The sequence below is a fragment of the Nematolebias whitei genome, chromosome 9, assembly GCF_014905685.2.
Source record: "Nematolebias whitei isolate Nwh7 chromosome 9, NemWhi1, whole genome shotgun sequence".
NCBI lineage: Eukaryota > Metazoa > Chordata > Actinopteri > Cyprinodontiformes > Rivulidae > Nematolebias > Nematolebias whitei.
Genome location: NC_056506.1, coordinates 28,249,470 through 28,265,861, shown reverse-complemented (window position 1 = coordinate 28,265,861; position 16,392 = coordinate 28,249,470). Strand labels below are relative to the sequence as shown.

The following is a 16,392-nucleotide window of genomic DNA, read 5'->3' as shown; positions in this document are numbered from 1 at the left end:
ATTTATATATAGATATAGATATATACTGGTATATACATATTGTTTAATTTGATAATTTTAATAATCTGAATTCTTTTTAGTTTACCAGAAACTTCAAAATAAATTCTCACCCTGTACTGAAACCTGTTTCAGTGTCTCACTTCCACCAGCTGGTGAGACATGTGACGTCAATTTGAACCCCGCCCACTGGAACCGGTACTGAAAGCATAATGGAAACAAAGTGTACCGAGTCGAATAGAGCCATGCTGTACCGGTATTAAAGGTACGAATGGAAAAGGGGCATTAGAGCATGAGCTATATCGATATAGTCTCTTTCTATATCGCGTATGAAATTATTTTGATATTTTAAAAATATCGAGATATCGCCCAGCCCTATTTTCTAGCAAGCTAAGATGTGCCCTAACCGACTTCATTCAGTGACAGTATTCTTTTAGGGACACAAACCACCAGAAAAGCTACAGCTGAATTAGTTCCTAACTCTTACCGTAATGGCAATGCATCTCTGAAAAAACTGTGTAATTTTTGTTTTACTGAGCATTGGTCATTACTTATGACCAACAAGTAGCCTTAGGTAACAACCATAACAGAATTCATAACAGCCTTAGGTAATAATAGGATATACTGTACATAACTGGCAGCTTTGTTCTCAAGCTTAACTCAGTTTTTGTAAGTTTCTGAGGTATTCAGAATAAACTGAATAAAATTGTTTTGATTTTTGTGTATGGTGTCCCACTATCAAATCAATTGCTTTCCTAGTCTATCTAAATAATTTTATAATGCTCCTGTGATTATGTTGGGGCATTGTCATTTGAGGCAATGTAGTCCTGGGTAAAGAGCCAGATAGTTTTTTGTTTTTTTTTCTACAACTGATGTGATCCTGTTGAGAGTTGCAGCAAGCTGGCGCCTGTATTGGCCAATAGATGAGAGTTGGGGTACAACCAGAGAAAGTCCATGCATGCACAAGAAGATGCAAACTCTGAGCAGAAAGATCCAAGTTAAGTTTTGAAATCCATTACCTTCTTGCTGAAATGCAATGCTGACCAACTGCTCTACTGCGCAGCTCAGTTTATATAATGAACATAAAGAAAACTACTTGCCTTACCAGAAGAGATAGTGACACCAGATTCTCACTCTGAGGCCAGACCTTAAGGTCTCTCTGTGCCCATGGGCTGATGAGTTCAGTAAGGAACAGCTCAAATTAGTTAAAAATACCTTCCTGTGTAACTATCCTCTGAAGGAGGCATCATAAGTGTCGGAGTCTGTTGCACTGTGGATTGGGCTGTGACCAGAAGTTTCTCTTCAAATGGTTTGTCGATGTATATGTCTCTGTTCTCATTTTGGAAATGTGTATAAAACAAGCACTGAACTGTAAAAATGGAAGTTTGAGCCAGGTGTCATGGCTTTATATCTGTTTTTGTAGTACACATTCCAAACGTTTCATAATGTACTAGTATAATGTTGTTTGTTTTTGTTTTTCCTTCCAGCACTACAACTAGATTCGGACTCTGAGCCTGTGACAAGCATTCACTCATGTCCACTTTGTGGGGACTCATTTGATAACAGAACTGGGCAGTCCAACCACATACGAGGCCATCTGAAAAAGCTAGGAAGAAGTTTTTCTGAGAAGAGCAAGTCCCCAATAATTTTACTTCGTGAGCTGATGCGTGACAAAAAAGAGTTCCAACGAGCCATTCAGATCCTGGGAAGAAGACGGAACCATTTCCGTTATGGTGCTTCACCAAAGCTGTCAACCGTTAATCGCTTCACTTCTTCTCAGATGGGTTTCCCAAAAAATCATTCTGTTCCAAACCTTTGTACTGATACAAAACCACTGATTCCCACATTTTTTTTAGCAGCAAGTAAATCTGAAAATGAGCAACTGGATAAGCTGGATGTTAAAAACTCACTCTCAGGCACAACAGCCTTAATTGGGATTCTGAAGAGGAGAAGGTGCCAGGAAGACGCCAGACTCAAAGGATCCTCTCAAACATCAAGAAATGAGTTGACGGTTTCTTCAAACAGTGAGCACAGTTCAGGGTCAAGAGTTGCATCTTCACTGCCAACTTCAGGATCAGGTTGGTAACTTCTTCAGAAAAGTAAATGGAAAGGTTAATCTTTTGTCTTTTCAAATTTTACAACGTACAAAAGAATACTTTGATCTTGCTGGCATACAAATTTTTTTTTTGCAAAAGAAAACACATTATACAAACGATAATGAAGTACCGATGCATACTAAGTTACATTAAATTACATATTAAACATTTAAATATGGAAGAATTAACTTTTTTCCCTATTTATAAAAATAATAATAATACAGAGCAAGATATAAAGATAGCCAAAATTAACACAGGTCCAAATCAATAACAGTATTTTTCTTTAGTTACTATTCATAAAAAGTTGTTTTATTAGAGAAAACCAGTGTATGCATATTCTTCACTTTAGTCGTCAGCAGCAGTCTACATCACACTAATTTATGGAAATTAAGGACAATCGTCAAAACTTGTATTAGTAAAAAACATCGTTTTTGTTTGGGTTATAGAGACAGTCACATTTTTGAAAAACAGATTTATAAAAGCTGATTTAAAAAAAAAAATTTTGGTACATTTGGGAGTAACCATTTGAATACTGATAATCAAATTTTGTGTTGCTAACATGAGATGTCATCGACATATAATGATAGCCACAAAATATCTTCACATTGAGTTACCAATACAAAAAGACTACAGTGCATAATATTTTTTATGTGTAAAAGAAAAGTATAAGGCAAAAGAAGTATTTATTTTTTTCCATCATTTATTTATTGCACAAAGGCGCACATAAAGGCAGTATTTTTTTGTCTCCACAATGTTGAATCACATATAGACCATTGCAACCATAACAGATTCAGCTACACTTTCCATACGTGTCCTATGTGAATGTGGACATTTTGAAAATCTTTCTTCAGTGTGTGAAGGAAATCATAATGCTACTATATTTTTTAGTACTTGCCAAATGTTTTTCCTGCTATGTTCTGCAGCCCTTCCTTTCCTTCCTGCACTCAACTCTCTAGGTAACAAAATCTAGACTATCATGTACGCCTAGGATCGTGTTATTCCCACCTGGCCTTACTGTCACAAACTACATCATGATTCAGCTTTGTGCTAGGAAATCACATCATGATAGCAAATTTTTAAAGTAGATGTGGACACAATGGGGTTATAGCCCAGGCATGAGGACATTGTAACTAGTCCTGCCTCAAATTCCTCACAACCAAGCCATGCAGCCGTTTATGGGCCCCATGTCATAAATAAGCTGCTCCTATCCTCCATCCAGGACCTCAACAACCTGCCATCACAAAAATAGATAATCACAGCCTGGATACAAATGTTTTTGGAATCTCAAAATATTTAGAAACTGAACACACGTATTGGGGAGTCCACTACGCTGCTCAAGCTGCTGAAGCATTGGCGTTGTGACTGAATTTTTTTATGCCGTAGTGGAGTTGTCATCCAGTGTGAACAGTGACTCAGCAGAGCCTAGTTTCAGCCATTCTGATTTAATGTGTGTGTGTCTGTCTTTTACAGAAACTGGAGAATTCAAGAGGAAGATGTGCATTCATTGCAATGCTACTTTCGAGAGTGGAGTTAGCCTGTCCAATCATCTCCGAGCATATGCAAAAAGACAAAGGATGGCGCTACTCGAGGGAACTAGTGAGTTCTGTCACTAATGCTAGTATCACTAGGCTGCAATGTAGGAAACTAGTTGGTGACTTAAAATTGCAAGAAAGCAGGCAGATTTTCACTTGCAGTCACACTGAGTGTTTGCAACCAATGAGCTGTGCAGGTGTGTTTTGATATAAAAATCTTGATCTGTCATGTGCACGGCTAGCAAAACTATTTGAAGCTGTGCTAGGCTTTGTTTCCACCTCGGCAGCCATCCTGACATTTATTATTTAATATACTGAAGTACACTTTAGAAATGAAACATGCAGACTTGGACCTGTTTTTGTTTATATTCATTATCAATGTGGATTTTAGACTTGGAAATTCATGACTGTAATCTCAGGAGTGTTTTGTCAGAAGAGAGTTCCCATGCAGAAAACAGCTCTAATGCTCTAAATTTATAGAAACTAAATTGAGAAGGGTTTGAGACACCTGTGCCAACTCTGTGACTATTTTGATAGAAAATTTATTGCACAATTTTATTCCTTTGCAAATGCCATTTGTCAACTAGTTGCCACTGAGTGCAGCACAGTGAGATACTGACGATACACAAAGTGGTTATACAAGTGAAATTACATCAGTCACCATGGGCCTGTTCATAGTTGGTGTTAACCTGTGACCTGTCTGATTAGTACACCATCAGACATTGTTGAGTACATTTTTCACACAGTTGGTGTTCCCAAATGTGTATTGAGTCACAATTTTGACTTTTAGCTCAGTGTACCTGCACTGTCTGAAAAATATAAAAACACATAGCTAGGATTGTGTGATATGGCATAAAATTCATATCACGATATGTATTGTGAAGGGTGGCGATAACGATATATATCGTGATATGTTTTTGGTATAAAACTTGCTAAAAAAAAGCATAGGGTGTCCCTTTTACCATCATATATTTTGAATTAAGAAAATTCCACTACTAGGTCCAGAGAGTTTTTAAATAATAAACAAATCAAGTATTAGGCTTCTTTCTTGTGCAAAACAGTGCAAAAGATATCAAATGTAGTTTTAGCCTTATGTTTTAAACAAAATAATATGTTGTTAACTCTTAACAGTTTCCAGTCTTAAGAAATGAACAGCAACAGAGCAGCATGTTACACTGAAACACTTCACCCTCCAAACCTCTAGTGGGCGTCTCCTTCTGCTTTAATGGAGAGCTGACACAAAATGAGTCTGTGGCTTTGACCAGAGGGACTCGCAGTAAAATCCATAGATATAAACAACACAGCGTTCTTTTCACAGATCAGAGAGCAGGTTTCTCTAAAGCTGACCAACACTTACTTTAACTTTCGATGGGAAAAAAAAAAACATTTTGACGGAACACAGCGTTTTGCGCATGCGTCAGAATACGGCAACACTACGGCAAGCCAGCTGTAGTTAGCTTGTAGCTTCGCTACTTAGCTCTCGAAGAAAAGACTAACACCACTTTTGCACAGTTTTCAACTAAAAAAAAGTAACGATTAAACTGACAACTCTGATTTTACTTCAGACACAGCATTACTGCGGTTAGCCGGTAGAAGACAGATCTATATCGTAGGCTAAATTTCTATCGTTTCTACCGTATACCGTTTATATCGCGCATTCCTACACATAGCTTGATGTGACACACAGTCGTCTGTCCACTGTGCAAACGACAGGCCATCAGGATTTATTGTATACCGCAGATACATTTAGTGACAAGAACTGTACCCATAATGAAATATTAGCATGTTTGACGTGTTTGAAATTTGCAGTTACCATATTTTTCTTTGTATAAGTCGCTGTTTTTTTGCATAATTTACATGCTCTGCGACTTACAGGCCGAAGTGACATAGTGAAGTGACATATTTATGGATTTTTTCCCATATTTATAAACCATTTTTTGGCTGAGATATGAACGTTTTCATTCATTCGGACTGAAAAAATAAAATTGAGCAGTACCACTTTCAGCCATTTGATGGAAGGAGAGGAGTATTTGTATGGCATGCTGTTGTATCATGTAATAGGAAAACGTGGCTATAATGACAAATTCAAAAAAGTTCAAGACAAAAACAACTAGACTTTATTATACTTTACTTTATACTTTCTTTTTTTCCTTGAACTTTTTTGAATTGACCATGTCCTGCATGTCCTAGTCTCCCCACCTTGGTTCTGCTCGTTGCTTGGAACGACCGTCAATCCAGCTGCACTTACCCGGCGAAATGCAGCTAATTTGACCGTTAAAGTGCATTTATTAAGCAAATGTTAGACTGAGACACACCTTTGTTATACTTTCGAGCAAACAAATAATTGTTTAGGTGCTTTTCTTGTTCATATTTGGAGAAACAAGCCACGTTCTTTCTTCCTTTTCTCTTCTTCTGCACGTTCATGGAGCACCGAGGCAACGAACTATTTTTGAAATACAGCTGATTTGACCATTAAAGTACATTTTTTAAGCAGATGTTAGACGATACACACCTTTGCTATAATTTTGAGCAAACAAATAATTTTTTTAGGTGGTTATCTTCTTAAATTTTAAAGAAATGCTGCGGCTGGTCAAGCTGCGCATGCCCGCTTCGCAGCACCACAGCAGCGAAGCTATTTTTGAAATTCAGCTGATCAGACCATCAAAGTGCCTTTATTAAGCAAACGTTAGATTGATACACACTATGATATAATTTCAAGCAAACAAATAATTGTTTTTAAGTGTTAATTTTGTTAAAGTCCTTCCGTGCACGCTCCCGTAGCCGCCATTTGGTGGACCAACGGTTTTTGGCTCAACACCGGTCCACATTTCCAGGTTGTCAGCATTGACACATAACAAACGCAACGCGTCAGAAGTGACGCATAATAGATGCGACATATATGGCGAAGATACATATTTATGGATTTTTCCACTTTTTTAGACAAATATGGACTGATGTGACTTATAGGGCGGTGCGACGTGTACGGTGGAAATTACGGGTTTTTTTTTGTTTTTTTTTTACAAAAGAGGCAGTGGTAGCTCGGCAATGAGTGCCACAATCTTATAATCCTGAGTTTGCATGTTTGAGTCCAAGCTGAGTCAGAAAGGGCATCCGGTGTAAAACAATTGTCAAATCTTTTGTGCAAGTTCGCTCACTGTGCTGTGGTGACACTTGCAGAAGGGAGCAACCGAAAGAACTGCACAGCACTGAAACCCTGAGTCACTCCTACTCTTCACATTTGGTAAATTACACATCAGAGGCTTTCGTCACATAGCAGGTTTAGTGGCTTAAAGAGACAACTTCAGCTCTCATGAGGTTTCTGTGTTGCAAAATCCATTCAGTTTTTACCAGGATGTTTCATTATAGCAACCTGTGTTGCGCAACTAACCTTCTCTGGAACTAATTGGATCATACATTATAAATTACCGCTCCCTAACTAATCAGTTTTTTTTATAGACATTTGTATGCCAGCTTCAGTTTTCTACTTTTTGTTTTTCCCAGAAATTGTTCCATTTGACTTTAGCAAGCGTCTCATTTCTGAATGAGCTGTAGGCTGAATAATCCAGTCTGAAGAAAAACAACAAAACATGCTTATAATTAAAGGCAATGCATTTTTTAAAGGAATGCATTTGGCCCACCACCATCCATGCCAGAGTTTTAAAGTAAGATAATCTTTTCTTGAAAAGCTTTACCCTTTTTTTTTAAATTTTAACAAATAACATCATGCTTGATCAAACGCTACAGCTGAAGATCTTGCACAATCTGTGCTTTTATGAATGACTCTTAGCTTTGAACACATCAAATTTCAGGTCGTATCAGTAAAGTTCACTGAGATACTGTAGCTTTCCCCCCCAAGGGCCAATTATCTGTGTTGGCCATCTTCAATTGTGTTGACTCCAGATGTTAATCAGATGTGGATGTACATCCAGTGATGATATTCTAAGAGTTTTATTTAAACCGGTCTATTGATTCTCGACATATTTGCTAACAGTTAACACTCAGGGAATGTGTTATGAATGACTGTCAGCTACTGCCACACCAAACTTTAGCTCAATGTTTGTAAAATACACTGATGTGAAGCCAATTTTGTGTTTGTTAATGTAAATTAGCCGACAAGATAAAGGAAATTTACCACCCTCTTATCAAGCACACCTCTATAATGACAGTTCTCTCTTGTAAGTGAGTCCTCGTGACTCATTGAGACGAACCTGTGTAAATAAAGGTTGAATAATGAAGCATGGTGGTGTCAGCAGCATCCTGTGAGGATGTTTATCCATCAGTAGGGCCTGAGAAACACGTCAGAGTTGAAGGTAAGATTCTGGGTGGAGCAAAATACAGAGACATTCTTAAGTAAAAATGTATTTGACAAAACTGAAGAGACCTGATTGTGAAACTGCTGCAAAACTTGGCAACACAAGTTGGGGCTTAAATAAAAATCCACACACCATTTTACAGTTTGAGAGATTTTTAGAAGAAAAAAATAAACAAATTTTTCCACTGTTTAACTTCAATAATCTAAAGCAGGGGTTTCAAACCCACTTACAAAAGGGGGTCAAAATTAAAACCTTTTTCAAACTAAGGGCCAATTTCAGAATCTACATTAACTCAAGTTAGATACCCAACATCTTTTCTTGGTTGCAGGTTCCTCAACAAGAGTTTGATTGGTGTCAGTTGACATTTTCTGTTGCATTTTTGACATCATAATAAAAGATTACTGAAAAAAGTAAAGTGATAAAAGTATTTTACATTTAAAATAACATCTTGGGGCCAGATAAGATGTTAAGGAGGGCCACTTTTGGCCCCTGGGCCTTGAGTTTGGCACATATGATCTAAAGTATCTTTTTTTAGATTTATTGCTTTTTATCTAATTAAAAATCCAATTTAATTTCATGTTGAAATGCAACAAAATAGAAAACACATTAAGAAGGATGAATGTTTTTGCAAGGCACAGTAAATGTGGTACACTGGCTTTCTTCAAGATGGCTGTAAAGCTATTGATTTTTCTCTCAGACAATGCAAACACGCTCGGTCTTTGTGGTTCTACTGTCAGGCTTCATCACAGAGTCAGCACCTCTGCCTGATTAAATGTGGTTCCTTCCACATTTTGCTGTCTGCAATGTTACGCAGGCATCAAATAACAAGTGAACATATGGCGTCTGTTAAAAGTATTCACCCCCTTGGCTGTTTTATTCTTTAATTCTTGTCATAAATCATTCATGGTCAATATAATTTGGCCTTTTTGACAAAACAGAAATTTAAAAAGACTTTATCAACGTGAAATCGAATTTCTACAGATTAATGCCGATTAAATATAAAATAAGTGCATAAATGTTCACCCCCTTTACACTAACTGTCCTAATTCAACTCAGAAATATTATTTAAAGGTGTAAATCAGGGGATGGATACAAAAATCATTTCTAAGGCCCTAAACAACCCCAGTTCTGTTAAATCCATCATCACAAAATGAAATATGTGTAAATCTCCCAAGAGCAGGTGGTACACACACAAGATAAGTGAGAGAGGCCACCAGGACACCTGTGAGCACTCTGAAGGTTTCAGCAGGTGAGAAGAGAGACACAGATCATGCAACAACTGTTGTCCAGGTTCTTCACCAGTCTGACTTTTACGTGAGTGGCACAAAGAAATCCACTGTTGAAGAAAACACATTAAAACTGGACTAGTTTGCCAAACGGTGTCTAACTTCTATGTCCAAAATGCCACAGTGGTTCATGCAAACATTGTTTTTATAAACTTAAATGTTGCTGTTAAGTTTCACATTACTTAAATTAGGTGGTTATTTGTAAGCATGACTAGCAACAGAAGCAAAGTTTGTTTCTCTTTAAAAAAAAATCCCAACAGTCACAGATTTAACACTCAGGCGTTGAACCAGTTTTTAGACTTCTCAGCTTTGATTCAGGGGTCTCCAACCTGTGTGGAAAGCTCTAGAGTTGTATTTTGACTCAAACACATAAAGAACAGCATGAAACGCAGTCAGTCTGAAAGTTTTCTAAAGACAGCAACAATCCACTGTGGTCTTCGCTGCATTTAGGCCAGCTGTTGGTTTATCAATCGTCAGAATCAAACTCTTTCTTTAAATTGTTCGCTGAGCTTTCTAGAACAGATGAGCTATTAATTATTCATAACTTTTACACAGGACCTATATTAAAATGGTCGAACTATTTATTTCAAAGTGAAGTCCTGCAACGATCAGTGATTCTTGAAAAAAGCATGTTTCTACTGTACGTGCTTTCCTGACACATTTTGTTGATGTTAAAGCAAGACTCTGCTGCAATCTGTAGGTTTCTAAATGTACATTTTGTTTTTTTCAGCGATTCAGTGTAAAGCAGTGAGGCAACGTTCACGACCTGGCTTAAAGAAGAAGACACTGCCCTTAACCCAAACTCCAGAGGAAATGTACAGACTCACCTGCAGGTAATTTTTTGTTGTTTTATTTGTTTTGCTCTCATCTAAATAGTATGACAGAGTATTAGGGCCACGCAAAGAAAAAAAATTACATTACGAGAAAAAAGTCATGAAATTATGAGAATAAAGTCATAGTATTACAAGAATAAAGTTGTAATATTACGAGAATAAAGTCGTAATATTAACAGAATAAAGTTGTAATATTGACAGAATAAAGTCATAGTATTACGAGAATAGCGTTGTAATATTAACAGAATAAAGTTGTAATATTAACAATAAAGTCATGGTATTATGAGGATAAAGTTGTAATATTAACAGAATAAAGTTGTAATATTATCAGAATAAAGTTGTTATATTATCAGAATAAAGTCGCAATATTATCAACTCCGACACGAATAATCTTACAACTGCTGTAAAATGCTGAATGTTGAGCATCTTGTCAAGTTATACTTTGGTATTGGTTATACAAATAAGGAAATACTTAGTCTGTTAGCACATCATCATCAGATTATTAAAAGTGTCAGGACTTTGAACCGATTGTGCAAATGACCGTCTGTTTCGAAGAAAGAAGCACACAGATTTGGAAGATATTGCTTCTTTTGTGGAAGAGGAACTTCCTGGCAGTGGTCGACTGCAAGGCTTGTTGGTTACATGTGTGTCCCATTCAGAGGTTTGTTGTTTGTCAGCAGACAGTGAGGATGGTCAAGATTTTGGATCCAGTGGGAGATGAACTTCGGCAAGCACGGCGTCTCCGACGTCAGCAGTACAATAGCAGGGGCTCAACGCACTGTGGCATATGGATTCTTATGATAAACTGAAGCCGTATGGCATTATGAGTTTATTCTCGTAATATTATGACTTTATTCTTGTATTATTAACTTTATTCTCATAATACGACTTTGTTCTCGTAATATTGACTTTATTGTATTTCAACTTTATTCTCGTAATACGACTTTATTCTCGTAACTTCATGACTTTTTTCTCGTAAATTATTTTTTAACAGCGTGGCCCTAATACGCAGTCGTAAAATAGTAATTTCAGATTTAAGGTCCAGAAGTGTTTGACTTTTGTCCAACTTTGTTTACAGATGATCTGTGGCTGTTTGAGTAATTCACATTTATCATTCTTTGTCTCTTCAAAGGTTCTGTGACCTCGTCTTCCAGGGTCCACTGTCAGTCCAGGAGGATTGGATTAAACATTTACAGAGACACATTATGAGCACTGGTGTCCCTCACACTGGACTAGGCATGGTAGAGGTCACCTCAATGGCCACAAACCCCCCAATCCTCAAGAAGGATCATGACAGCTCTCTGACAGTCGCACAGGCTGCCTCATGAGGCCAGCGGGGAGCTTTTTTTAGATTTCACTAGACTGTATGTGTATGTACATTGGATGTTTGTTCACTTACTTTTGTTCTGTTAGGTCAATGAAATACTGACCAAAAGTACAATTTAGCTCAATGTTTTGGGCGTTGTGCATATTGGAATGTTTGGACAGTGAAAAGATTTGATTAATTTGGATATTGTTACCTCTGTGTTTTTACACGGCCCATTTTTATGAAATTGAGTACTTTTACCTCAGATGGCTTCATGGTTTTGGTCGACACTTGGAAGTACCTCCGTTCTGTACCAACTCACCTAAAACACACAACCATGTCTCCTTTGTACTGTAACATGATCCAATAAATGCCCAGTCTTGTATCAGGCCAGAGTCGCACACAGGAATAATTTTGGAAATAAAATGTCTGCAACTTTTTTTATGCATATAAAATGTTTTATAATATTTCAGTAATTGCATTGTTTCTAATACAAAAAAAAAAAAAAAGTTGTTTCAGGAAAAACTAATTATGCACACCCTGTGCTGATCTTACCATTCATACGTCACCTATATTTAATGTTTAAATATACTGTTTTGAAATAATTTAATTTGAAATGTACTATATCACACAGATACAAGGCGTAAAACGTTTGTGTTCTAAATAAAAAAATAAAAAAAACTTGGGACTTTTTTCTTACACTTTTGTCTTTTATTTAAAAAAAAAAACATTCTCAGTAAATTACAGATCAATATTTTTTTAACTATTATTTTATTGACACAAACACATGAGGATTGAGACTATCCATGAAGTTCTTCAGCTAAAGATGATGGAGACTCCAGCTCATTCAAATGGGGATCCACCCTGAAAAAAGGCAAGCGTTAGCTGTCAGATGCACGGTAAATTAAGATGTAGTTCAGCATATAAGTTTGACATAAATGCAACCTAATATATGCACAAACAAACAAATCATAAAACAAGCAAAATCAAGTTTCTTATGGAGCTACTGAAAGGTATTCTGTGACACAAGTAGCTGGGCTTCCTTTTCTTATCTTGAATTTAAAAATCCTAAAACTTTAGAAATGAGGACTGCTTCAGTCTCAGTCGTGTTTACGTGGAGGGTCGGGTTTCGTGAGTTTTGATGCTTTTTTTAAATTTTAAAATGCATCAATCATGAACATGCAGTGTTAAAAAAAAACACCAACTCCATTTGCCTGAGAGAGATGTTTGCCATAAAGAACAGCAGGTTACATTACTGCAAAGTGAAGAAAATTAAAATCTAGACTGGAAAACGTTAAACCAGGGCTATTCATGTAAACCGCTCAGGGGGCCACAGTTTCTAAAAGCCAGCAGCTCAGGGGCCGGACATCCAGTGATTAAATTCATTATGTAAATAAACCAAGTATTGCAATGATCTGTTGCCTTTTAAATTTGTTTTGTTGCATTGAATCATAAATGCAATAAACAGAACCCAAACCCACAATCCAAAAAAAAATAAAATTATTTTTTATGAACTCATTGGTGGTGCCGGACTGAATGAAGTCACCCGCAGGCTGGAAGTGACCAGCGGGCCGCAGGTTGAATAGGCCTGCGTTATACACTTGGAATGCCATTAACATGTAGGAAAGTGTTAATCATATAAATCAGTAAGTTAATACCTGCTGCTGTTCCAAGTCGGGACATTAAGACCAGAAACTTTTCACTCTATACGCCTCCGACCACCGTCCAATCGTGCCAATATTTGACTCGCAAATAAATACTGAAATCCAATATTCCCTGATGTACAAAAGTAAAAATGAAGTAAGTCTTATATTTGATGAACATCTAATTGAATTTGGACAAAATACCAGTTTATTGCCTTTTCTACATCAGTGTGATTTGTTTCTGACAGCTAGTACGCTAGTAGAAGTATTCAAGTAGAAAGTTTACTTATGTTTCATGAAACTTGTTGGAGACTACAAAACCTACATTTCACCATTAGAAAGTTATGTAGTTAAAAGATAATAAAAAAAACAGTGTGTTGAAATGAGAGAAGCTTTAGCTAACTAAAACATTAGGGACAAAATAAAGCAAAACCTTAAATTACCAGCCAGCTCATTGTTTAAAAATAATTTCAACAAAGAAAAAAAACTATGGAAGTTATGGGAAACATCACTAAAGATAACTACAAAGTAGGGATGCACAATATTGGATTTTTGGCCGATATCTGATATGTCTATAATCGATACCAATACCATTATTTCCCCCTACACCTACCTACAGAGACTACATGATTTTCTCTGCTGTGGAATTAAAATACATTATTCTGCATGGGCTTTGTCAGTTTGACCTGCTACCAAATGCAGAAAAGGGGACTGAAAATGATGCAACACTTCAACTTGGATTATGTTTAATGTCAAATTTATTCATGACATTTACTCTCTAACACAATGACAACACTCGAACGGTGCAAATTTGTACATTTTTACAAATCTATACTCAACCTGTTCACAAGCAACAAGTGAAAAGTGCATAAGTAGTAGTGCATTAATAGATATACTTGACAGTTTCTTAAATTAAATTTAACTTAAAACAAGCCTTTTATATCGGGTAGTTTTTTGATGGAATGGTCGATGTCCAATATTTAACTTTATCACGAATATCGGACGATACCGATACAATGCAATATCGTGCATCCCTACTCCAAAGTAAAACTTTCTTTACTGTGATAGTGCGCTAACAGCACCTGTCCACTACCAGTAACCTCACATCGGCAGAAGGCCGCAGATAGATCAAAGAAATCATCCGACATGCAGAACAAGACATCTCAAACATGCTAGAGCAATTACAGAAATTCACAGTAACCCAAACTGAACTTGTTGGTACTGAACGAAGAGCAAAACGTTTCCTAGGAGAAATGTTTATAACAGCTACAGCCCTTGGTACATTGAGGCTACATCTAGGCGTCTCATCTGTTAACACTGTTACTATTAAACACCACATGGGCGAACTACAACAAGAATTCCCTGAAATTCAAAAGCAACTACATCGACAAAAAGATCAACTACATTTTTAGGCAAAACTACCAGAAATATTGTGTTGGTACTAAACCATCACAGTGAGATACTGCGCAAAACAACGACTGCTTTGAACTCCCTGATTACGGTGGTCCATATAGATCATAATCACGCTCATTCATGTCTGACCTGACCCGGGAAGTTGAGTCAACCATTGACACCATTGCTATAGGTAGAATACCTCCATATTTAATCTCTCTAGACATGATCCAGAACATTTTGTCCGAAGCATCCGGGGAACTTGTAATTCCGTTACAGACTCACTTAGCATATGTTTCAGGAAGCTCGGTGTCCCTCAAAATCAAAGCCAGGAACCGTGAGATTGCGTTCATCAATTTCTTCATCAAAATAAATAAATAAAATAATTTCCATCATCGCTCCTGCGAATATTTACCGACTGAAAGATGTGGTAAATGTTGGAAAAGCATGTTTGAAGATATTTTGGAATCTCTGGTAGAATACCTTCAGGAAGTCTTCAAACTGTGGTTTAAGCTCCTTCAGCATCGTTTCTGCTTTGCCAAGGCAAGCATGTCTCTGCACCGCCTCAAACTCCTGAAAGAACACCAACAACAATCACATTCAGTAAATATTTCCTTACAGATATATACATATAAAAAACTGCTTTGTTCTTACCTTTGCTTTAGAGAGGTGTCCCTGAGAGGTAACGTGAATGTGCACATCAGCTGCAGATGTGGATACGTAGACTTTACAAGCTGCACAATGAAGCATTTCCACTTTTGTCATGTGATCCTTTTCCTGTAGAGCTGATGGAGGCCAGAACGAATTATTTGACTGAACTTACTGAAATAAAACTGTAGGTAACATTAGTTTTCTGAGCATTTTAATCTGTCAAATGCATTTACCTTGAAGTGCCTTCTCCTCCACTGCTTGGCTACAGTGGCGGCTTTTATACAGCATGACTTCCTGTTAGGAGAAAACAGCTGCCATCAGCCAGACGTTAACATCAGATCATATTCTATACATTTACTGGGCCCTGAAAAATGTCTTGATACCTCTTTAACTTGAAACATTTTGCCATGTTATAACCACAAACTAACGTGTTTTGCTGGGATTTTATAAGTTAATGCAAAGTAGTGCATAATGGTCAAGTAGAAGGAAAAATTATTGTGTTTTATTTTATTTACACAAAAAATCTGTAAAGTGTGGTGAGCGTTTGTTTTCAACCCCCCTGACGCAACACTTGATCCCATCTGCAAGTCTTTCAGGATCTGTCAGCAGCTTTTCACATCCAGAGGCTGAAATTTTGTCCATTCTTCTTTACAAAGTAGCTGCAGCTCAGATTGGTTGGAGAGCGTCTGTGAGCAGCAGGTTTCAAGTGTTGCCACAGATTCTCTCAGTTTGATTCAAGTCTGGACTTTGGTCTGTTTCAACATGAATATATTTTGATCTGAACCGTTCCGCTGTAGCTCTGCTGGAGGTTTTGGGTCGTTCTGCTGGAAGGAGAACCTCCACCTCAGTCTCAAGTCTTCAGCAGCCTTTAACAGGTTTTCTTCTAAGATAGCCCTAAATTTAGTTCCAACCGTCTTCCAATCAACTCTGACCCGTTTTCCTGTCCCTGCTGGGAAAAGCATCCCCACAGCATGATGCTGCCACCACCGTGTTTCACAGCATGACACTGCCACCACTAAGTTTCAGAGTGGGGATGGCGTGTTCAGGGTTATGTATTGAAGCCAAAAACGTTCAGTTTTGGTCTGATCTGAGCAGAACTCCTATTTCCATGTTTTTATTTTTCTTTCAACAAAAACTTTATTCTTGTCACTCGTCCATAAAGGACAGGTAATTGTCCTATGGACAGATTGTCCCCGAGCTGTGGATTTTTGCAGCTCCTCCAGAGTTACCATGAGCTTCATGGTCTCGTTGTCCGACCTGTTAGTTTATTTAGGTGGATGTTCATGTGTTGGTAGGTTTAGTAGCCAGACTTTTTCCATTTTCAAATGATGGATTGAACAGAG

The 16,392-nt window shown here is 37.3% G+C and overlaps 2 protein-coding genes across 2 annotated transcripts in view; one reads left to right on the top strand and one right to left on the bottom strand.

Moving 5' to 3' along the window:
* znf644a (zinc finger protein 644a) overlaps positions 1-12,001 on the top strand; it is a 36,771-nt gene extending 24,770 nt beyond the window's left edge. The window contains exons 3-6 of the mRNA XM_037682176.1: positions 1,485-2,075; positions 3,564-3,689; positions 9,955-10,057; positions 11,190-12,001. Of these exons, the coding sequence (XP_037538104.1) occupies positions 1,485-2,075; positions 3,564-3,689; positions 9,955-10,057; positions 11,190-11,385 (1,016 nt within the window). The 3' untranslated portion in view covers positions 11,386-12,001. The remainder of the gene's footprint in view (positions 1-1,484; positions 2,076-3,563; positions 3,690-9,954; positions 10,058-11,189) is intronic.
* A 205-nt stretch (positions 12,002-12,206) lies between these two features.
* LOC119414199 (DBIRD complex subunit ZNF326) overlaps positions 12,207-16,392 on the bottom strand; it is a 59,683-nt gene continuing 55,497 nt past the window's right edge. The window contains exons 7-10 of the mRNA XM_037681298.1: positions 15,283-15,343; positions 15,053-15,183; positions 14,882-14,971; positions 12,207-12,227 (exon numbers count right to left, since the gene is read on the bottom strand). Of these exons, the coding sequence (XP_037537226.1) occupies positions 12,207-12,227; positions 14,882-14,971; positions 15,053-15,183; positions 15,283-15,343 (303 nt within the window). The remainder of the gene's footprint in view (positions 12,228-14,881; positions 14,972-15,052; positions 15,184-15,282; positions 15,344-16,392) is intronic.